The 24,388-nt window shown below is 35.3% G+C and overlaps 2 protein-coding genes across 2 annotated transcripts; one reads left to right on the top strand and one right to left on the bottom strand.

Moving 5' to 3' along the window:
- The first annotated feature begins 3,388 nt into the window (after positions 1 to 3,388).
- LOC114180303 (glucan endo-1,3-beta-D-glucosidase-like) lies at positions 3,389 to 5,566 on the top strand. The gene has a single exon (XM_028066591.2). It carries the CDS (start codon positions 3,468 to 3,470, stop codon positions 5,448 to 5,450), a length of 1,983 nt encoding a protein of 660 aa, XP_027922392.2. The 5' UTR covers positions 3,389 to 3,467; the 3' UTR covers positions 5,451 to 5,566.
- Positions 5,567 to 13,894: 8,328 nt separating this feature from the next.
- LOC114181628 (glucan endo-1,3-beta-D-glucosidase-like) lies at positions 13,895 to 17,175 on the bottom strand. Its single transcript, XM_028068133.2, has 2 exons — positions 15,687 to 17,175; positions 13,895 to 14,588 (listed from the first exon to the last, which is right to left on the bottom strand). The coding sequence occupies exons 1-2, from the start codon at positions 17,098 to 17,100 to the stop codon at positions 14,023 to 14,025; spliced, it is 1,980 nt and encodes a 659-aa protein (XP_027923934.2). The 5' UTR covers positions 17,101 to 17,175; the 3' UTR covers positions 13,895 to 14,022.
- Between the last annotated feature and the right edge of the window lie 7,213 nt (positions 17,176 to 24,388).

Genomic DNA, 24,388 nt, shown 5'->3' with positions numbered 1-24,388 from the left:
AATGAATTTAAAATATAAAAAAAAATAAAAAAATAAAAAACCACTTAAAATAAGTACCTTTAAGTTGTAAAAAAAAATTCTCAAAATTTAATTATTAAAAAATATTTTCGTTATGAAAAACTCAACTTCACAATTATATATAATAAAAGATACAAGTAATATTACAATACCATTGACAATTTTAATTATTAAATAAATATCTACTTGAAAAATTTTCTTTAATAAATAATGATTTTTCAAATTACTCAATCCGATTATAATATGTTAGACCGATATTCAATAAAAAAAAATAGATTAGATGGGATCCAATTAAATTCAATTAAATAAAGATGATAAGACTTTTCCAAGATTAATTTATTTTGGGCCGCCAACTAAATTTCCACAGCTATATGATTAGGGATGTCAAAAATATTCGTACCCACGGGTATCTGCGGATAAAACCCGCAATGGGTAAGAAACATATATTAAAAATGAATATCCGCTACCTGCGGGTACGAGTATTTTTGATACCCACATATTAATGGAGCGGGTACGGGTATCATAGTATCTGTACCCATGGATACCCCGTACCCGCTAAACTTTAATTCACAAAAATACTCGTGGGTATTCATAGATATTAAAAAAATTTGCAGATATCCACACAATAGATACATGTACAAATATAAGTACGGATACAGAACATATATTTATCTAGCGGTAGGATAGAGGAGAAGCTACTCACAATCTGATAATCCAACATTTCCAATAAATACAAAATACAAATATTATATATATATATATATATATATATATATATATATATATATATATATATATATATATATATATATATATATTAGTAAAAAACATTATGAGCTAATTTTTTCTAAGCTTCACATTTTGTCTTGTCTTCTATTTTCATCCTTCTAGTTTCAAGTATTGGTACGTTGTCTTCTTCCAAGTACACTCCTTCACATTGCTCTCTTCCCCTTCTTAGAAATTGGGCATATACATCAAACCCTATATAAATAGTGACATTTATGGTATGCTTGTTGTCAAATGATGAAATCAAAATAAGAATACTTGACACGTGACACTTGAGGTTTATTATTTAATTATTTTTTAGGAATCAATTGAAGAAAATGGACTTGTTGATCAAAACACTAATTAAAGAATTTTCATTGTGTTGAACATCATTTTATATTTATTTTTATAAATTATTTGGACGTATATGTTGACATGAGAAGCCAATGTGGTTTGCTTCTTGAAGATTTGATGAAGATTGAATGAAGCTCTTTTGAACTATCTTGAAGCCATAAACATTGGAATGAAGTCTACATTGATAAAGGAAAGGAGATTTGATGATATCCATGGTGATCAAGGCTAGAATGTGTGCTCTCCATGTACTTACATCATTAAGAAAGTGTGCTTGTAGTTTGTAATTCATGTTGTAGACCTTAAAACATTAATTAGATGTAGTTTGGTCTTTTGTGTGTTTTTAATCTGTTGAATGGTTTTCAACAGGTTAAAATGTCTCTTTTAATCTGTTGAATGACTTTTTAACAGGTTAAAAGGTTGGCTGCAGTAGTCTTAAACTGCAACAAATTCAATTAGTTGATTTAGTTTTTAATCAACTGATTTCACTTAAGTTAAGTGAAATCAACCGATTGATCTGAAAATCAACCTGTTGAATTTCCTAACAGTTTGACTATAAAAGCTGTGATTTTCGAAAGAGAGGTATGTTGATCATTTTAGAGCACGATTTGGTTCTGGAAACGTGTGGAAACTCTCTCCTTCGTGATCATAGGTGTTGCAGCTGTTGAAGATTGATCTTGGATCAATTCTTGAAGCTTTTGGCTTGGTTTGAAGCTTGGAGAAAGTGGTTTGTGGTAGGCAAGGTTGTGCTACCACTAAGATTTGATCTTTCTCAAGCTTTGTGTGTGCCTGGTGGTTTTCCAGGTCTGCAAGAGGGTTCTTGTTGTGCTGGTGTGATTCTTGTGTGATTCAAGAGTCTTTTGTGGTGTTTTTGCATATTTTGGAAGTGTAAGGGTGGATTCTTTGTAAAACTTTTGAAATAGTGCAAAGTCAAGTTCAGGTTGCCTTGACAAACTGGATGTAGCTCAGGTTTGAGTGAACCAGTAAAAAAATTCGTGGTGTCCTCTCTTCTCTATCCTTTCTCTCTTGCATTTTCATTTTAAAGTTTCAAGAACTAGTGTTTTAATCATCTTTTTCATGTTCTTGCATGTTTTCATAGTATCTGAAGCATTGAACATGTTTGTAAAATCATTTGGAATTGATCTTGATCATTCTTGAGCATTGTTTCTGGTTTAAAATTCAAATTCACATTTCTGCATTTTTCCCAGTATTTCAGTCGATTGTTTTTCAGTTTCAATCGATTGATTATACCATAACAGAATCTGTTTAGTAAAATCAATCTGTTAACTCTGTTTTTGATCGATTGAAAATGTATAGTTCAGTACTATTTTCATCCTAACTTGGTGATCTATTTTATTCAATTAAAGGAGGTTTTTAGTTTGTAAAAATAGCCTAAATTTTAACTAGTCAATTCAACCCCCCCCTTCTTGACTTTTCAACCATTTCAAAACTAACATTATATGGATTTGAGTTTGTTTGAACTTTATCTAAAATTTATGACAGTGATGTATTTTATTTGAATTTATGATTAAATATTTACTTTCTAAATAATTTTATAAATACCCGCAGATACTCGTAGATATGAAAAAAAAATATGGGTACCCGCATAACGGATACTCGACAAATATGAGTACGGATACGGGACGGATATTTATCCAGCGAGTAGGGTACAGAGGAGCTACTATCCGTACCCTACCCGCCCCGTTTACATCTCTGTATATAATTCATGTATATAATTCATGTGTATTGAACCCTAATTTGTGTCTATATATTCAAATTTTCCAACTGTCTGCACATATATCTGCATTTATGTGAGGTACTGAATTTTTTACTTTTGCATCTGAATTTGGTATGTTCCCATTGAGAAACTTCTGTTTTTCTTCTTGACATAGTCACACTCACTCACCTTTCTTCCCAAGTTTCACTTCCTTTGAATCAATCATTAAATACTCTTTACTCACACCCTTCCACCGTTCATCTCAAATTTAGAATCATTGATCCTCTCTAACATCATCATCAACACACCAAGATAAACCTTGCACCTCAACTTGCACCAAAAGCCAGTTCACGAAATCAATAAACTATGGTCAACTATCCACAAAGTATCCCAAAAATCCAAAATCCAAATCCCACTTTCCTACTCATAACACTTTAATAATTAACCAGCTTGTTGATAGAGTAGCCGCCAATAATGAAAACACACCAACTCTAAGGAACCCAACAAGTACATTCACCTCATGCTCTCCAAAACCCATATATACATCACACCATTCAAGCCTTCACCATCACCACAACACAACCAAACACCAGTTCCACCATCTTCAGAACCAGCAATGGCTAAGCAAAACAAAACTCATTTCATCTTCCCAGAGGCACAATCCACTGTTCTTCCTGATCCCTCTGAATTCTTCTCCTCAACCCTTCTCTCAAAACCACTCCCCACGAACTCTTTTTTCCAAAACTTTGTCCTAAAAAATGGTGACCAACCTGAATACATTCACCCTTACCTCATCAAATCCTCCAACTCTTCCCTCTCTCTCTCATATCCTTCTCGCCAAGTGAGTTCTGCTGTCATATACCAAGTCTTCAATGCTGATCTAACCATCTCATCCAAGCAAGGTTCAAGTGGCAAACACGTTATCTCCTCCTACAGTGATCTCAGTGTCACTTTGGATATCCCTTCTTCCAATCTTAGCTTCCTACTTGTTAGGGGAAGCCCCTTTTTGACTGTTTCTGTCACCCAACCAACCCCTCTTTCCATCACCACCATCCATTCCATTCTCTCATTCTCTTCAAACAATACTCACACCAAGCACACCTTTCAGTTCAACAATGGTCAAACATGGATCCTTTATGCTTCCTCCCCCATCACTTTGAGCCACACTCTTTCTGAAATCACTTCTCATGCATTTTCTGGCATAGTCCGGATAGCCTTGCTGCCTGATTCTGATTCAAAACACGAGGCGGTTCTTGACAAGTTCAGTTCTTGTTACCCCGTGTCAGGTGAAGCTAAATTCAGAGAACCCTTTTGTGTGGAGTATAAGTGGGAGAAGAAAGGATCAGGGGATTTGCTTCTCTTGGCTCACCCTCTCCATCTTCAGCTTCTGTCTAATGCAGACAATGATGTCACTGTTCTTGAAGATTTCAAGTATGGAAGCATTGATGGGGATGTTGTTGGTGTTGTTGGGAATTCATGGGTGTTGAAAACAGATCCCGTGTTTGTAACATGGCAATCAACCAATGGAGTGAAAGAAGAATCCCATGATGAAATTGTTTCAGCCCTTTCTAATGATGTTGATGGCTTAAACTCTTCATCAATAACAGAAACCAGGTCCTATTTTTATGGGAAGTTGGTTGCAAGGGCTGCAAGGTTGGCCCTGATTGCTGAGGAGCTGTGCTATCCAGATGTGATTCCAATGGTTATAAGGTTTTTGAAGGAAACCATTGAGCCATGGTTGGAGGGAACTTTGAAAGGGAATGGATTTCTACATGATAAGAAATGGGGTGGCATTATTACACAACAAGGGTCCAATGATGGAGGTGGTGATTTTGGATTTGGTATTTACAATGATCATCACTACCATTTGGGGTATTTTCTTTATGGAATTGCAGTGGTCACTAAGTTTGATGAAGGCTGGGGTAGAAAGTACAAGGCTGAAGCCTATTCCCTTGTGCAAGACTTCATGAACTTGGACACAAAAAGTAACTCCAATTACACACGTTTGAGGTGTTTTGACCCTTATGTGCTTCACTCTTGGGCTGGGGGGTTAACTGAGTTCACAGATGGAAGGAACCAAGAGAGCACAAGTGAGGCTGTGTGTGCATATTACTCTGCTGCTTTGATGGGTCTGGCATATGGTGATGCTCATCTTGTTTCCCTTGGATCAACACTAACAGCATTGGAGATTCTGGGGACTAAAATGTGGTGGCATGTGGAAGAGAAAGGGACTTTATATGAGGAAGAGTTCACAGAAGAGAACAGGATCATGGGAGTTCTGTGGTCTAACAAGAGAGACACTGGACTATGGTTTGCTCCTGCAGAGTGGAAAGAGTGTAGGCTTGGTATTCAGCTCTTACCATTGGTGCCTATTTCTGAAGCCATTTTCTCCAATGCTGAGTTTGTTAAACAGCTTGTGGAGTGGACTTTACCAGCTTTGAATAGGGATGGTGTTGGTGAAGGATGGAAGGGATTTGTGTATGCCCTTGAAGGGATTTATGACCATGAAAGTGCATTGCACAAGATAAGAAACCTTACAGGTTTTGATGGTGGAAACTCTTTAACTAATCTCTTGTGGTGGATTCACAGCAGAGGGTGAATAAGAAGGATCACTCAACATCAACATCAAACACTGCTGCTTTCACTATTGTTATCATTACTACTATCATTATGTATTAAAATACCAATAAGTTACAATAATATCATACTTTATCACATGTCTGTTTCTTACGAGTCATTACTATATGAATGATAATATATTTAATTATCGATGTTGCTTTCATGTTCAACACTTTGCCATTCATTCGTGTTGTCAATAAAGGGCTCCTATAAACATTTAAATTGTATTATTGAATTTCAATGTTAAGTGTTGTAATTTGACATAAAAAAATATAAATTATAATACATGCGATTGTGTTATATAAAATAGGTTGATAAGTCTATCGATCGAGCTGGATTAAACTTATTTATGTCACTTACCATATAAGTTGAAATAAAACTAATTCCACTCGATTTAGATCATAATTACTTTTATCTTAATAACATGCACTTAACTTATTTTTATAACTCTAAATTTTACATAAAAGACTTCACCGAACTTATATCAAATTACATCCTTTCACTTCTTTCTAAAAATAAAAAACTTTATTATTATTATTAATATATATATATATATATGAATTAAAAATTATTTTTTTATTGTTCTTCACTGTAATAACAGATCTCATATCTCAGATTCACTTTTTGCATTATTACTTTATATATTCTACATCTTGAGTTTCATTTTGAGAATCAGAATGTAAAAGTCAACTAATAAAATTATTAAATATGGAAATCAACTTGTAATAATAATAATCGTACTATATGGCTGGACGATCAAACGGGTCAGTCGGTCAACTCGATGGTAGTAGAGATGGTAAATAAACTTGTTTTTATGAGTATTGTCCGAATTTGTTCCGTTTTGACGGGAATTCCCGCATTGAATGAGTATGAAGAATCTCCAACTTTTTCAATTGGGTATGAGGATGAGTATGCGGATGTATATATTCTCGGCATAATACATGTCCCGCCATTTTTATGTCTCACACTTGAATATTTCTATTATTTTTTAATATTTTTATTTATTGTATATTTTTCTTTCACATAAGAATGTTTAATACTCTTAATTTAAGTGTTTAATAGCATAAATTTTTCATTTACTAGGTAATATAAAAAAATATTCTTTACTTATTATTATTCATTTTTGTTTCATGTGAATAACTCTTTTATTTCACTAAAACAGTTTTCATTATTTCTCAACCATTAAGTATAATGTTGATATTTGAAAAGTTTTCTTAGATCTCTATGGTATTTTTCATCTTATCATATCTTTAATTATACATTTGTTTTTCTTTGTGCAATTTCTTTCAATAGTCTCTCAATTTGTTTTTAAGACACACATTTGTTAATTTTTTAATATTTTTATGTTTTGTTTATTTTCATCATATAGAATACTATTTTGATATAATTTATCTATTTATTTTTTATTTTTTTAACTCATTATCAATCATACTATAATCTTTTTCACTATAATTGTATAAATAACTTTTATTTACTACAATATAAAAATTTAATGTAATTGTCATAAATATTTTTTATCACCATCCAACATATATTGGAGTTAAAAGATACAAGATTTATGTCAAAATTTTATTATTATGTTTATTATTTTTTCTTTGCGTCATTTTGATCAAGTGATGTATTAGAATTTTTATTAGTGTATAAAAAAGAGATTCATTACAATTTAAAAAATTGAAGTAAATAAACATTTAAAATATATTTTAATTTGAATATTTGTTTTCCTTTCATATTTTTTTAAAAATAGTTTTAAATTTTATCAACTAGGTTTCATTAATGTTTGCAAATTTAATAAATATTTTGGTTCTAATGAAATTTTATTTGGTATTCTAATCTAAAATGTAAACAATTATAATTTATTTCAAAATATTTGATATTGAAGAAACAATCATCCTCCTAATATTGAATATTTGATAATAATATGTTTCGTTTACCGTAATTTTTTTTATTTTATAAAAATTAATTAAAATTAATATTGAAGTAGTAAAATAATGGATACGGGTATGGTACGAGATTATACCCGTTATCCAGTGGGGATGAGGATGTGACAAAAGTTTGAAACCCGTTGAATTTGGGTATGGGGATGAGGATGAATTTTTTGTATGGGGATGGGGATGGGTATGGGATAGCGAAACTCGTCCCCGTCCCGCCCCGTTGCCATCCCTAGATGGTAGCACTTATTGCCAGTACTTATCTTTTTTGTATCATTCCTCTTAATAAATGCGTAGTGTACTCTCTCAGTTGTCGTCAGTTGAACGGTTCATAGGATTCTATTTTGGTCCTCTATACAAAATATGTGACGCAACGGGTCGGGGGCGAACTATATGTCACGTAAAACTTCTCCCAGTTTAGTTAGATTATTTACAAGATTCTTTTCTAGTCCTTTATACAAGTTACGTGTCGTGCTGGACAATAAGAGACACAATTATGACTTAGTTAATAGTCTCATTAACATAAACATGTCAGTAATCAAGATTAAAAAGTAATTTGGTTGCGATTAGGCCAAACTTAATCACGGCCCATGAGGAAAATTATAAATATAGGTCAAAATTATGGTTGTTAGAACTTTTGTCTCGCATTAAGTACAATATTTATTACTTAATCGAACGATCCTGCATTGACTTTAGCATTAGAGCACATTTAATAGGTACACCCCGATCAATTGGCGAATAGACACACCAAACAAATAGTAGGATAGGAGACTTGAAGAGCTTGAAAATTGTTTAAGTCGATGTTTGACCCCTACACCCAAAACATTTTGGCGCCCACCATGAGACTTAACGATCATTTACTCAAACCTACATGGTAACCACAAGAAACATGACAAACAACATGATTTAGAGGACGCTTATGATGCCCAAGTTAATACCAGAGAGATATTGAGGAGGATGGATAGACAAATGGATGAAATGTAAAGGAAATACGAGGACGAGCTCAGGGTTTTAAGTGTTGAAAATGCTGCCATCAGACAGGGGAGGGTTGAAAAGGATCCTATGTTGTCCACTTCTACCCTTCCAAGACCTATTAAGCACCCTCAGGAAGAACCGATTAGGGTGAGGGACGACCCACCTAGACCCACACGAGTGGAATCGATCGAACACAATCGAGAGGAGCAATCTCATACCGTCCATGAAAGGACTGTAGCCAACAGGGGGTTCAACCCGTCTAGTGTGACAATCAACACCAAGGGAATGTTCCCTTTCACATCCAAGATTTTGGAGACCCCGCTATCGGAGTGGTGGAAGATGACAACCTTTGATAAGTACAATGGAACGACCAATGCGAACCACCACTTGCGAGTTTTTAGGAACCAAATGTCCTTTTACACGATTAGCAACCCCATTTGATGTCGGGTCTTCTCATCCTTTTTAAGTAGAGAGGCCTTGGAATGGTTCTCTGAACTTCCACCAAACAACATCGATTGCTCTGCTAAACCCAAGGCCAAGTTTGGGACACAGTTTGTCACATGTTGCCTTCATCCTCTGTGATGTGTTGAGTTGAAATTTATGAAGAGGGGGAGAAATTAAGGAAGGTGAATCATGGATTGGCTCTATTGATAGAAGATAAAGGAAGGAAGAAGATGATGGCCGGGTTAAGGTGGGGGATGGAAAGGATGGAGATGGTAGAGAGAGAAAGGAAGATAAAGATGGAGGTTAGAAGGGAGAAGAAGGTGGCAGGAGAAGAGGTGAAAGAAAAAAAAATGAGAGTACAAATAAGTCTAAAAAATTGAATGATTTATGGGACACACAATTTATCATGTAATAAAAATTATTAACGTCGTTTCGTATTAAGGACTGAAAGCTATGTATTTTATAAAACAAAAAAGACTTAATAAGGTTAAACTTTGAAATATAAACTAAAATTAAAATCGCAAGACAAAAACATAATTAACTATTTTTATTTTATCTTTATAGGTATACTCCACACTAACTAATTATTTTTCATTTTAAATAATAATAATAATTTTTTTTCAAGCAACGTGTGCAAAATTGGAATTACCTTAGGTTAGATACTGTCTGGCCCACTCTAATTTGTTTTATTTAATTTGAGTGTTTTAGGGTCGGCTATATCCTTTTCAATAGTTTCTGTTGATTTTTTTGGACTCTAATTTTTGGCAGCTAATATAGAGCGAATATAATTACTTTTTTATTTGTATGACTTATTTTTTTTATAACAATAAAAAATTGATTTAAAAATAAGGACAATAGGTTCTTATAAAAAAAAAATATGCTAACAAATATACCAAGACAAAACAATATCAACATTTTATACCGGTCAGAGGACCTGTGGATACTAGTAAAATGCTCAAATCCTTAAAGCATTATGAATATTCAAAGAAATTAAATAAAACAAGTAATATAAAAACATTATTTTTTAGATAAACCAAAGATGACGTTGCTCTTTTTATAAATAATTTTAAGAAAGAGTAATTAAGAGTATAAAATTTACAGGTAGACGGCCACTGGGTTATTCTAAAATAAAAAATTATAAAAAAAACTACTTCTAAAATTGAAGATATATTAATAAATTTAATTTCAATTTAAAATATAATGACTTAACATGTAAATTCTAATATGTATATATATTTTAATAAATTATTTCTTAACATTTATTATAATAATTTTACCTTTTAACATATAATTTTTATTTTATAAAACAGACGACGTGTCAATCTAGCTTAAGTTCATTAAAACAGTGGGATAAGTAAGTCAAATAAAAAAATAACAATTCAATTTGATTTATGTAAAAACTGCAAGAATTCCATCAGATTTAAGTTCATTTTGATATCTGTAACATTAAGAAATAAAAAGAAAATGACAATAATACACTATGAAAATGTTTTGGTATATCCAAAACAATACACATTTATACTCAGAAGTAGAACTAAAATAATCTAGAGTTAATATATTTTTAGTTTTTTTACTTAATGGGAAACATTAAAATTCGTTTCTTTCTCAAAGTTAATATAAAATTCATTAATAAAAATTATTAACAATTAATTATAGAAAACTATTTGTATTCTATTATATTACTTTTATTTTAAAACTAATAACAATTAGTTATAGAAAAATATTTTAAAGATTAAGTTAATTAGATACTTTATGATAAAATTGTAAATAAAATTTAATTATCATGAATTTAAAAACATTCTAAGTGATTGTCATCTAATCACTCTTCTATAACAAAATTGAAAACAAAAAGTAGAATCAATTATATTATAATATAAGAAAAGCAGATATTAGCAAATTTATTTATTATCTATTTTGTTTGATCGATAAGTGTCATAAAGTTGATTTTTTAGTTATTTGATATTTTTAATTTTTAATTTATTTATATTTAATTTGTTTTCATATATGCATAATGTAACGTCCCATTTAAATAATAACATAATTAAATGAAACATTACATAATATAATAATAAGAGTAAAGTTGCAAAGTATAAATATCCTTCTTACAGATATTCAAGGTATTTATAATGAAGTACTAAGGCACATCACAATGTCATAGACTAAACAAGATAGAAGTTGAACCGTACTTAAAATAAATGTCCAAAGAACACGACAATACATGGGCTACAATCCTAAAAAAAACTCGGACAAATAGGATTTGATCCAAGATGAACTAAGCAACGGAATCTCCATCACCCTGATCACCACGAGGAGTTCTCGCATTTGCTCCCATCAATAAATTGATGATCATCGCAAAAAAAGAAGACCACACACAAAACATACAAACAAGCAGAAAGGGTAAGCTAGAATAGAAAAATGATTTATCATGCCATTGCATACAATTGTATAGTCAGAGATACATACATCAGCCAAGCATGTGAAGACTCGTAAACAAGACACCACGACTCAAGACACGATTATCCGAATACATATAATTAGTCGGATTCACCGAATGCTTGCACTTGTGGTGGCTTCTACTGCTCTATAGAGCCAATTGCAAATGGGTTTCATCCTACCACTCACAAGGTTAACCTTCAAACATCTAAGGTCATTATCCTACCAAAGACTAGGGCCTCCTACTACTCACACCACTTGAGTCAGTACGCTCTACGCGAGACTAACTAACTCTTTAGAGTGTCAGGATGCAATCCTTACTTGAATCCTTACTAAATTATATAATGAGACACCACCACAAAACTCATGGAATTACGTCTTAAGTATGAGGCACCACCATGAGCTCCCACTAACAAGGGTCATGGAATTACGTCCTAACCAATGAGGCACCACCATGAGATCTCACCTAGAGATCCATGGAATTACGTCTTCACCAATAAGGCACCACCACGAAACCTTCGTGAAATTACGTTCTGACCACACCAACATCATGTTTCTCCAACCAACATAAAGTCATTATCCATACCAATTCCATGTCAACATTTATAACCAATCATCCCATTCATGTTACATGCCAAGATCATGCCAAACTCATCAATTACAACCCATAAACCATTTTACTCATGCATATTCACCCAATTCATGCTTTAACAGAGTAATCAAATCATACTAATGCTCATCAACCAAAAACAGAGAGAAGAACAGTCATAGAGCAAATCCTTGCACTAGTCTCGCTCAAGACATGGACCCTCGCTCAGGCAAAAGGAGTCTTTCACTTAAGCTATAGGCCTTCGCTTAGGCGAGACTGCCAACAGAGAGCCCTGCTGATTTCGCGAGTTCTCGCTTAGGCGATCCCTCCTCACCTGAGCGAGACCACCCCTTGCCCAAAGGTGAGGTTCCTCGCTTGGGCTACAACTGCAGTGACACGCATCAAGCTCCCATGAGTTCTCGCTTAAGCGAGCCCCTCTCGCTTGAGCAAAATAGTAGCTTGCTCAAAACGAGAGCTCTCCGCCTGAGCGAGAGCTCGAGTAGGAACCTAGGCCTGTTTCTGCTATTCTCGCCTAGGTGAGACAAGCTCACTTGGGTGAGAGTATCAGTACTCGTCACTGTTCTCCCTACATCAACCATACATACACATCCAAACAACACAACAAGGCATTCCATACGTTCATAGTAGCACACAAGCCATACAAATATGAAAAAAAGCTGAAAATAAGCAGATTTACGGAAAGTATGAAAGACCCTAACTTCCCTTACTTGGAAAATGCTAGTCAAGGTCTTAGACACACAAACAGTTGAGCACAGTAGCTCTAAGAGCATATTCGAAGCTGGAAAATAGCGGAACATGTTTAAAACCAGTTCACCTAGACAAACCTTAGTTGGAACCATGAAGAATAAACTGAATGGAAGAGTACGAGTTGAAAATGACTTACGTGGAGTAAGAGGACGAGGTTTAGCTAACTTGACGAGAACCAAGGGTTAAACCCTAGCAGAGTGTGACTGTTGTTCTAAGAGAGTGAAAGGAGCTATTTTTGGCAAATGAGCAGAATGGGAGTGTTAGGGCTATTTAGGGTCTTGGACACCCTATGGACCAGCCTTAGGCCCAACTGATTAGGGTAGGCCTTAAAAAATTTAGGACAAAAAAAAAAGTGGGTCTTACACATAAAAGTTGTTTTAATTTTTTTTTAATTTTAATGTATTTTATACTTTTAAAACTTTTATGTATTTATTTTGGAGTAAGTATGCTTTTAATTTATGAACTTTTGTCCCTTAACTTTAAAAATGAACGAATATAATCTTTTTAATCCACTTACATGTTTACCATTTGATTTGCTTATATTGTCTGACAAATTTGCGCTTCAATATCTATTAGGAAACGTGTTTGAGATATACAAAATATTTAATGTAATTAGGTTAAAATAACTACATAAATTCGTTTTTAAAGTTTGAGGACCAAAATATATCAAAGATTCAGACAACAATGAATTCCAATTTCATGTCAAAGTTGAGATACTAAAAACGTACTTAACTCTTTATCTTGGTACCCCTAAATTTTGTTTGAAGATCCACCACTCCTTACCTCCCCTCCTTCAATCTAGCTCTTTGTAAAATTCACTTTTAACCCATTAAAATTTCAAAACATTTGAACATGCTTTTATGATTTCTATATTTAGCATCAAACATAAATTTGTGTACTCAGCAAAATATAATATGTTACCACTACTTGTTTTTTCCCACTCGCACCCCTTTTAACATACTTTTCCTAACTGCTTCTCTCACTATCCTTGCTATTTAATCCTTATGCTATTATAAGAAACTTTAAAACTTAAACCATTTATCGAAATTTAGTCTAGCTATAACAAGTGATTCATAAAAGAAACTTGAAATTACATATCCAAATCTTCAAGAACATATACACAAGATGAAACATATCCAAAGAAAGGAGTAAGGCATCAGCGTCCACATCTTCAATGAAGTGTATGCATGTCAAATCTACAATATTAACTCATAAAAGTTATTAAACATTTTATTTATAAATTGAAAGCATATATATATATATATATATATATATATATATTCACCCATAAGTATTATATCAGGTATATAGAGATGTAAACATATTTCACAGTGCATAATATATATCATATAATTTTTTTTCCCATAACAGTAAGACCAATGATCTAGTAGCCAAGTTTGTGTTGGTGATGATCATTATTTATCATCTTGGTCACCTCTGGTATGAATCCACCACAAGAGGTTAGTGAAAGAGTTTCCATTATCAAAAGCCTTTAACCCTTTCACGTTCTGCAGAGCCTCTTCTTTATCATAAAGTGCTTGAAGTGCATAAACAAACCCTTTCCATGCATCATCAGCACCTTCCCTATCCAAATCCATGGAAGCCCAGGTTACAAGCTCAATCACATAGTCAACATCTGAGAAAAGTGGCTCAGAGATTGGCACTATGGGCAAGAGGTGAATGCCAAGCCTGTACTCTCTCAGCTTGTGAGAAGCGAACCATAAGTCAGAGTCTCTTTTATTGGACCACAAAATGCCCATAATCCTGTTCTCCTGTGTAAAAACATCCTCGTACATGCTCCCATTCGATGACACTTGAAACCATGTTCGAGCTGCTAGGATTTCCAGTGCTGCTAGGGTTGATCCTAGGGCAACAAGCTGAACATCACCATATGCCATACCCATCAGTGCTGCAGAATAGTATGCATTCAATGCTTGACTAGTACTCTCATGATTCCTACCATCAACAAACTCAGTTAACCCTGTCACAAAAAAATTAGATTAGTAAAGAACCTGTGATGAATCGATTATTCTAAGAGTAACATGATAACGATACTTATAAAAAAAATTATAATATTGTAATATAAAAAAAATACTTTTGTATCTTTTATTTTTTTTTTCATCTTTTCCCGTATGAACATATATGATGGTTCAACATTGAAGTATACTTTAGATGAGACGTCAAGATTGAAAGTGATGTTTAACATGAGATTTTAATTGAAGGAAATATAAATCACTTTTAATTATTTGTTGTTATTGGATGCTTTAGTTATTATATATAGTGTTTCTTAAAATAATGTTTCGGAAGAAAGGGTATATAAATTATTTTTAATTCTACTTTCAAGTAATAATGTGTATTGTTTATGATATACCACAACATTTTCAAAGTGGTTTTTTTCTAACTTTTTATTTTAAATTAATCAAGTGGCCGTCGGCCTGTACATTTTCTACCTTTACCCTTTGTTAAAATTATTTATAAAATGAGCAACGTTCATCTTTGGTTTATCTGAGAGACTTTTTTTTTTTGTTAATATTTCTTGTTTTTTATATTTGTTTTGGATATTCAAAAATACTTTAAAGAATTGAGCATTTTACTAGTATGCACAGGCTTCTGAAGTGTATAAAATGTTGATATTAAATAAGTGAAACAAATAAAAAGTAATGCTATTTCAAATAAAACAGTTCATCCATTATATATATATTAGTACTAAAACAAGTGAAGTAAATATATATACTTTACCCTTTTTTTAACAAAATATCACTGCGCAATTACAAAGTTATTGAAAAACAGCACGTTTAGTCATTAATAGTTTGTTTATAAACACTTTTCTAAAAAGATTAATCACGGTTTTTTATCTGTTACACATTTATTATCACTTTTACAAGAACCTAGAAACAATAAAAAATATCTAATTATGTTTTTAGAAAAGTAATCTTTTCATTATATATAAACACGAATTTGTTTTTCCTCTTCAAATCTCTAAAAAATTATCAGTTAAGTTATTTCACATAAAAGTTACTTTTTTTTTGTCTTAATTTGAAACAAACTGATCTTAGTTATTTGATTAAATTTTATGTACCTGCAGCCCAAGAGTGCAACTTGTAAAGGTCAAAGCACCTGAGTTTTGGGTAATTGGAGTTTGATTGTGTGTCCAAGTTCATAAAATCTTGCATGAGTGAATAGGCTTTGTTCTTGTACTTTCTCCCCCATGCTGGGTCAATCTTTGCAACCACTGCAATGGCATAAAGAAAGTACCCCAGATGGTACTGGTGATCATTGTAAATCCCAAATCCAAAATCTGCAGAAGCATCATCAGATCCTTTATAAGTAACAATGCCACCCCATTTGTGATCATGCATGAAACCATTCACCTTCAAAGTTCCATCCAACCATGGCTCAACCGTGTCCTTCAGAAACTTGCAAACCATTGGAATCACCTCATAGAAGAAAACCTCTTCAGCTATCAGAGCCAGCCTTGCAGCCCTTGCAATGTATTTCCCATAAAAGTAAGATTCAGAGGTATCCATTTTTAGGGCCTCAGCATCTTTCACAAGCGCAGAAATAATTTCCTCTTTGTTTTCTTCTTTGATGCCCCTTGAAGAATGCCATGTCACTGAAACCGGATCAGTTTTCAGAATCCATGACTTCCCCATAACACCAACAAGATCCCCATCTATGCTTGTGTACTTAAACCCATCAAGAACAGCGACATCAGTGTCTGTAGAAGAGAGAAGCTGAAGATGGAGAGGGTGTGCTAGAAGTAGCAATGCACCAGACCCTTTTGTTTCCCATTTATATTCCACACAAAAGGGTTCTTTAATCACAGCATTTCCTGACACAGGGTAAATGAAACTGCACAAGTCAAGAATGGCCTCGCTTTGTGGATCAGAGTTAGGAAGAAGGGCTATGCGGATTGTGCCAGAGAAGGCCTCAGAAGTGATCTCAGAAGTGGTGTGAGTCAACTTGATGGGCGAGGAAGCATAGAGGAGCCATGTTTGAGCATTGTTAAACTTAATGGTGAACTTGTGGAAGGAAGTGGATTCTGTGGAATCCAAGGAGACAATGGAATGGATGGTGGTGATGGAAAGAGGGGTTGGTTGGGTTACTGAGACTGTCAAATAGGGGCTTCCCCTAACGAGGAAAAAGGTTAGGTTTGAAGAAGGGATTTCTAAAGTGACACTGAGATCACTGAAGGAAGAGATTGTGTGTTTTCCTGAAGAAGTTTGCTTAGAGGAGATGGTGAGATCAGGGTTGAAGACTTGGTATATGGAAGTAACAGTGGAAGAGCGAGAAGGGTATGAAAGAGAGAGTGAAGAGTTGGAGGATTTGATGAGGTAGGGGTGAATGTATTCAGGTTGGTCACCGTTTTTGAGGACAAAGTTTTGGAAGAAAGAGTTTGTGGGAAGTGGAGATGAGACAAGGTTTGAGGAGAAGAAGTTGGAGGGCTCAGGGAGGACAGTGGATCGTGTCTGTGGGAAGATGTAAGGAGCCATTGCTTACTTTTGAAAATGGTGTGTGTGTTTGTGATAGGGTTAATGATGTTGATCAATAAGTATGAATGGTGTGTGATTGTGTTTTTTTGTGATGATTTTATAATGTTTGGTAACCATTAAATACGAATCCTTTGTGCATTAACGATTACTCCATCTATAACTTGGTTTGTTATTAAATTGTTACGAGTAGGAGAGTGGGGTTAGGGTTTTGGGATTTTGGTTATGCTTGTGGGATGGTTGAGCTTAGTTTATTGATTTTAACATAAAAGTTGAGGAGAAGGGTTTGCGTTGGTTTGTTGAGAGATGAGATTAAAGATTATTGAATGATGGAAGGGTACGTAGGAGTAAAGAGGATTTAATCATTGATGTTTAAGTAAAGGGAAGAGGATCTTAGGAGGGAAGAGATGAAAGTATAGTGTCTCTCTTATGTTTCTTAGCCTTTTGCTTAAGTGCTTCATTACAAATATGCGCCAAGTATTTATGGAATTTTTTTTTTTATTGTTTACTTTGATAACTTGTCTTAAAAAGGATTAATATTTAACTATTGACTGATGGCATTTTTATGAGATGTTGATAACTATTATATAACATCAAAATATATTAATAATACTTTTATTTCAAAACACTAATATCATATTAAAAATCATCATAAAATATACTAATGACATATTATATATATATATATATATATATATATATATATATATTTAATTACTTAACTTGTCACCAACACATTTAAAAATATTATCAAATGAAGGTTTGGATATTTTTCTACTCAGAAATTATTACAAAATTTTGTAAATATAATTATATTTATGTACTTGGCCATGTTGTTTATTGGAGGCTTGAAAGGTTTATAAGGCCAAATGTATGGTATAGAGCCAAGTAGTACTCGAAAACGTTGTTTATTTAAAGTCTAGAAGCCTTATAAGGCCAAGTAGTGCCCAGACATGAGGCCTAAAATGCTTTTAGAGTCGAGTAGTGCTTAACCTTGTTACTATCATGCCTTATGGAATGCGACTACTCATTTAGGGCCTGGGGCTTATACGGTCGAGTAGCGCTCAATCATATTGGACATCAATAGTGGAGTTGGATGTATCTTAGTCAGATTGGTTGGAGAAAATATTTGGTAGATAAGGCATTAATTAACAATTGATTCGTTTAACGATATGGATATTACGAGAGGCTATTTATTGACATTCATAAGGGAATATAAACACTTCTAAAGGTAATTAATGAAAGGACAATACAAAAAAGTAGTTCAGTCTACAGTAAAACACATCTTGATATCTCATTTATTACAAAAGAACACACATACACACACACACACACACACTCATACTTCTTGATCACTAACTTGAGGTGTTAGAGTACTTGAGGTACCCGCTCTCCTCTCTTTCTGGATCAGACATGGACATTAAGAGTTGAAACCTTTCCTTCTTCACGTTGCTCAGCTAAGATAATGCCTCCTTTTTTTTTGCCATTTGCTGCAACCAACTCCTTCTTTGGGCTTTCTATGTCAGCAATAAACTCGCTTGAATCTGGCAATTGTCTTAGCTCATTTTCTAAGTGACAACCATTACTACAATCCTCGCTTGAAATTCATTCAGAGTGTATAAAAGCCATGATATCTGCAAGGGAAATATAACATTAACCAATTTTAACAACATAGGATGGCAAGCCAAAACTAAAATATACATACCGAACAGATCGTATCGAAGATGGGCATAACTAAAAATCCCTATAATTCTCCTTGAAGGAAACTTTTTGGGCAACTGGTCCAAGTATGACAATGTATGTAGGTTTTCAGGAGTCATACAAGTTCTTTGCCAAAGTGGATAATGGGATTCTTGGTCCAGTAGAGGGGAAATTTGGGCTTATTATTATCAAATAAAAAGTACTTAACTCCTTTTGGCATTATTGTTACTTTAAAGAACCTAAACATTGATGAATTTGACCTATCAATGAGACCCAACTCATAAGAAACCTTAAGAGACCCATGCCGAGTACTATAACAGTGTAGGAAAATTTGAGGAGCGAGTTTTAGGTGAAATACTCAATAGATTAACCTGAAAGCTCGCAAGGAGGCCTAGTTGTTGGTGTGCAACGTTTAACACTCTAAGAACTCCCATTGTAAATTCATCAAAAGGAAAACATACATGTCAGCTACAACGTCTTAGTTGGATATTACTTAATAAAATAAATAATTAGAAATAAAACTCAAAGCATCTGATATTATTATTCCCAAAATCGCAGGAAATTTAAAAATTCGTTCTTCGCATTTAAATTCAAATTTGTAAATCCGTAATAATTGCTACAAGTCCAAAACCAATTGAAAATTTAATAGCAAAAACATAAATGGTTCATGAAAATCTCCCATGATAGCCCTTTCTCCGTCTCTAGACATCTCCAACATCACCTAGAATATCATCTGCTCCCGCGTGACAAGCCACATGATCATCGCCAAACACAAACAGAAAAGGTGAGCTCAAATCAACATAAACACACAATTTAATAATATAGATTATTCTTACCCAAAATACTCGAACTCAACTCATTGGTTATTCTTACACCCATTGTTGCCCAAAGTATCTGAAGCATCGCCTCAATACATACATTAAACCACTAGCCCATGCATATCATACCATCACTTGACCATGGACCCAGGATACATCATGCTTCCACAAACCTGCCCGCTCGTGGTCCAACCTCTACGAACCTCCACGCTTGTAGTCCAAATCTACGAACTTTCCCGCCCGTAGTCCAACACGCGTGATCCATGTAGCTACGAACCTCCCCATTCACAAAAACTCTCAAGTGTGAGCACGAAACATGCGAACCTCCCCGCTCGTATCCTCACACGAGAGTATCACTAATATGAACCTTCTCGTTCATATTAATCACGCGTTTCATCACCTGTCACGAATCTACCCGCTCATGACAATGTCAAACATCTCTTGGTCCAAGTCCATCATCTCAAACACACAAAGCAAAAACGAAATAGCACACTGCCCTCTAAGCTATCACCTAGTGTAAGACCCGAGATATTCAATTAATTAAATAAATAATTAATTAATTAATGCGGGTAGTAGGAGCCTTTATGACATTTAATGCTAAATTTTGTGATGTGGAAAAGTACTAGCTCAAATGGTTTAGAGTACTTGGTTATGTTGAGAGGACTTGGGTTTGAGTCCTATGTATGCAAAATTGTGTGATATTTTAATTGTGTATTATTTTGATAATATGATGAGGAGTGATAATGTAATCCTAGATTTATAGGAATTATCATGAAACATGAGTTGGTTGAATGGTTGTGCATTGACTTCACTTTGGGATGGCTGTGTGTTCAAACCTTGGTATACATGAATTAAACTTCCTTTTTGATAAAATTATTTTTTGGCATGGATGGGAAAGGTCAGAAACCCTAGTCGTTTTATGGTAATTAAGTTTAATTAAAATTGAGTTAGAAAGGTGAGATAGGAGCGAAATTAGGGAGAAAGACATAGGGCAATCTAGGGAAGAATTTGGGAAGCATTTTGAGAGAACAAGGGCTGCATTTCAGAGAGGATTGAGGGTTGTTGTTGGAAGGTATCAAGGGAGGCCATTGTTGACCAAGAAGAAGATTTAGAATTTTCAAATTTTGGCAAGGATTATTATGTTAGGGGAGCTGAACCTCTTAAATGCATGTTGTAATTTAATTATGCGTTCTATGAATTGTATGTGAAGCCTTTGATTCTTGGAAATTATGTAATTTTGTTCGAGTTTCTGGAATTTTCCAGAAACTGCCTGGCGGCATTGAAGACCTGTCAGGCAACACATGCGATTTGTACAGGATTTCTGGGTTTTTGTTAAGAACTGCCTAGCAGTGAAGACTTGCCGTCAGGTGATGTGTGCTGTTGTTCTTTTCATGAAAAAAATGTTGTTTTCGTATTCGTGTAGCAGGAACAACCTGACTTTTAGGCGCTAGGTTCCTGACTTTTAGGCGCTAGGCGCCACCATTTTTCTAGTCTGTGCAGTTTTCATAAAACTGCATTTCCCAATTCGTTAACCGTCCGGTTTAGGTGAAATTTTGACAAGTGGTCCATAACATGTTGTTTTTCACTTTGAACGGCGGAGATTTGATTTGGAGGTTAGTATCTAGAGATATATGTTACTCATAATTGCTGTAAGACCCGTAGAATTTAATTAATTAAATAATTAATTAATAAATACGGGAGGGGTAATAATTATGACATTAAATTATGGTTGGTATGATGTGGAAAAGTGCTAGCTCATGTGGTTGAGAGCACTTTGATTGTGCGAGAGGACTTGGGTTCGAGTCCTATGTATGCTAACTTTTGATGTTATGGTTTTATTATTTAAATCTATGAAAACATGTTCTTGTATATTATGATAATTGAATTGTGATTCCTAGCAAGAAATATGAATTGGTTAAGTGGTTTGATATAGACTTGGTGATTACATGGTTGTGGGTTCGAGCCTTGGAGAACTTACATTAAACTTTATAATTTTGGCATTTTTGGTTTTGACGTGAATATGGAAAGGTGGGAAGGAAACCTAAGTGAGTGGGCAGCCAAAGGAGGCTGGAAGGGCAGCCATAGGGAGGGATTGAATGGCACATTATGTCTTATTCAATGCCATTTTCGTTTTGGTAATTAATCACTTAGTTTAGGCACACTTTAAAAAGGAAAATTAGGTTAAGGGCTAAGGTTTGACAAGCTGGGAAACTATACCTAAAGAGAGAGCGAAAATCTGAGAGAGTGTGAGAGGTTAAGGTGTGATTTTGCGTTGCTGAATGGTGAGGAAGCAAGGAAGGTGGGTGATCAAGGGGAATCTTACAAATTGTCAAGCTTAAGCGAAGGAGAACCAGGTTAGGGGAGCTTCCTACGTTAATTTTGATTGTTTGGCCTGAATTGTATGGAAATACTATGTAATTTAAGCATGTTCTGTGTCTGTATCATGATTTTGCTGAATTCTCTCCAGAAACCGCCTGGCGGGCTATACTTAGCCGCCAGGCGGCTCATGCATTTGAACGTGTATTGTGGGGGTTTCTGGGTGCAGCGCCTGGCGGTGAATCCCTGTACCGCCAAGCGGCTCAAGGTTCGTGAGCATTCTGGGTTTTGTGATGAACTGCTTGGCGGTGATGAATTTCCGCCAGGCGATGCGAGACTGAGTTTTGGTTTTCGTCAATTCTGGGTGTTATAACGTGATTCTGATCGGAGGGAAATCATGGGTTGGTGAGTTAGAGATGATGTAACGTCGTATTTTATGGAGATTCAGTATATTTAGCAGATGATTTTGATGAAATAGTGTAATGAAATGGTTAGGGTGAGGGTACTAGCAGATTGGTAGGATTAGGATTTACAAAAGTTAATTGTAATGTAACTGGTTTGTTGGAAATTAGACTATGTAGTGCAGAGTAACATTATCATCGGGTTCTTGGAGAAAATGGGTTGCGAAAGAGGTAAGAGAGCCTTCAAATTTGAAGAGGATCATTACGCAGGGGCTGTAAGACTGGGAAATGCCAGAAATCCTTGTGCCGCCTGGCGGCGCGGAGCTTGCCGCCAGGCGCTCTCGTGGCAGTGAGACTTGGGTGAGTGGTTGCGTGGAACAGTGAGGGTAGTGGCTGTATTGGAAAGCAAGTTGGAGGGTGAAGAGGAAAGATGTGAGGAGAGAGTATGGGAGGAGATTATATGATTTGGAAAGAACGGAAGGATAAGATGCAAACTGCTGGAGGTGTAATGGTTGTATAGAATAAAAATTAATGTCGCACTAATGAACCTGAGGTTCGATAAATCAGAATTTTGTGTTGGGTAATAACGACTGAATGGGGGAAACTTAAAGTTAATTGATAATGCTAGCTTTGGATCCTGAGAGTAAAGGTAGTTATCGAAATGGTGAGGGATATTGGCCCTAATACTACTGTATTCATAGCTGGATAAATCAGTGGTAATAGGGGTAGGAAATGCTTGAGGGTACGTCTCATGTGTTAAATAATAGAGTTAAACCAGATTACCCTCTTATAAGTAGCGGTAGCGAACCCAAATGAAAGTGTAGAATTTGTGTAATGGGTTAGCTATTGGGAGTGAGTGTAAGAGGTTTAGAAGGAAATTACGTAGTGACGTTGGCTGAATTGAGTCATGGTGTACTCTGGTCGAGCAATCTAAAGATAGTACTGTGCAACATACTGATATGGCGCCTGGCGGCAGGGCTGAGACCGCCAGGCGATAGCCAATACACAAGTGGCTCTGGAGTGAGTGGCGCCTGGCGAAGAGGGAGATTCCGCCAGGCGAACAGAGAAACAACAGTGACGTCCAAGAGCGTTGGCGCCGGGAGGTAGCGACTTAACCGCTAGGCGGTGGCGACTAGGATCATGTGTTTAGAGGCGCTTGGCGCCTGGCGGTACGCGACACCTGCCAGGCAGTCTAGGAGCTGGCAGCGCCTGGCGGCACGTGTCCCCCGCCAGGCGATTTATACTGCTGCAGCCTTGAGTTTTGTTTATGAATTTGTGATCTACAGTGTGTTTAGTGATGCTTTAAGGGTGAGGTTGCTGGTGTTCCTGGAGTTATGGCTCGGAACGTATCCCTTGAGTTGTGGCTCGGGATAGGGGTTAAGCACGTGGTATTCCTTGAGTTGTGGCTCGGAAGAGCATCTCTAAAGTTGTGGCTCGGGATGGCGGATGAACACGAGGAACCCTTGAGTTGAGGCTCGGGTTGGCGAGTGTTGCCGGTATGAGTGTGCTGGTTGTGGCCAGTACGGATGGGTCCAGAGAGATTGCCCTCCTCAGTTGTTGGCTGACGAGTTTGGTAGTCTTGGGACGATACGAACTATGTTCGTATACGGGAACTCTACCTGGCGTTGTGGTGTATGATCCGTAGCATGTTTTCCCGTACGTGCTCTATCGGTTGTGGCCGATAGGTATGGCAGCAAGTCACCTTGAAGTAATCATCAGACGATGTAGAACACGAATAACCGTATTGGGGATCAGATTGCGGAAATAAAAATATAGGGCAATGTGGAAAGTTAAGTTAAGTGTTGTTATGTGTATGTATACTGATTTATATATATATATATATATATATATATATATATATGTTTATAGCTTTGTATATATGTGATTTATCTGCTAAGCTCACCCTATCTGCGTGTGTGTGGCGATGATCGTGTACGCGGTACACGGGAGCATATGTTAGTGATGCAGGTGGCTTTGGTGCAGCTTAGTCGCGGAGAGGGGATTGACTTGGGGAACTTTTACATGTATCACTTTGTTTTGAAAACATTTGTAAAC

This window comes from Vigna unguiculata, chromosome 4, assembly GCF_037176805.1.
Source record: "Vigna unguiculata cultivar grain cowpea cultivar isolate G323 ecotype 2 chromosome 4, ASM3717680v1, whole genome shotgun sequence".
NCBI classification, from domain to species: domain Eukaryota; kingdom Viridiplantae; phylum Streptophyta; class Magnoliopsida; order Fabales; family Fabaceae; genus Vigna; species Vigna unguiculata.
The sequence above is the reverse complement of the archived record's forward strand: the minus strand, read 5'-3'. Positions and strand labels throughout refer to the sequence as shown.

Excerpts from the sequence above, each read along its gene's own strand:
- LOC114180303 (XM_028066591.2), top strand. The coding sequence starts at position 3,468 with ATGGCTAAGCAAAACAAAACTCATTTCATCTTCCCAGAGGCACAATCC.
- LOC114181628 (XM_028068133.2), bottom strand. The coding sequence starts at position 17,100 with ATGGCTCCTTACATCTTCCCACAGACACGATCCACTGTCCTCCCTGAG. Across the intron at positions 14,589-15,686 it reads GTTGCACTCTTGGGCTGCAG|GGTTAACTGAGTTTGTTGAT; the intron begins GTACATAAAATT and ends TTTTTGTGACAG.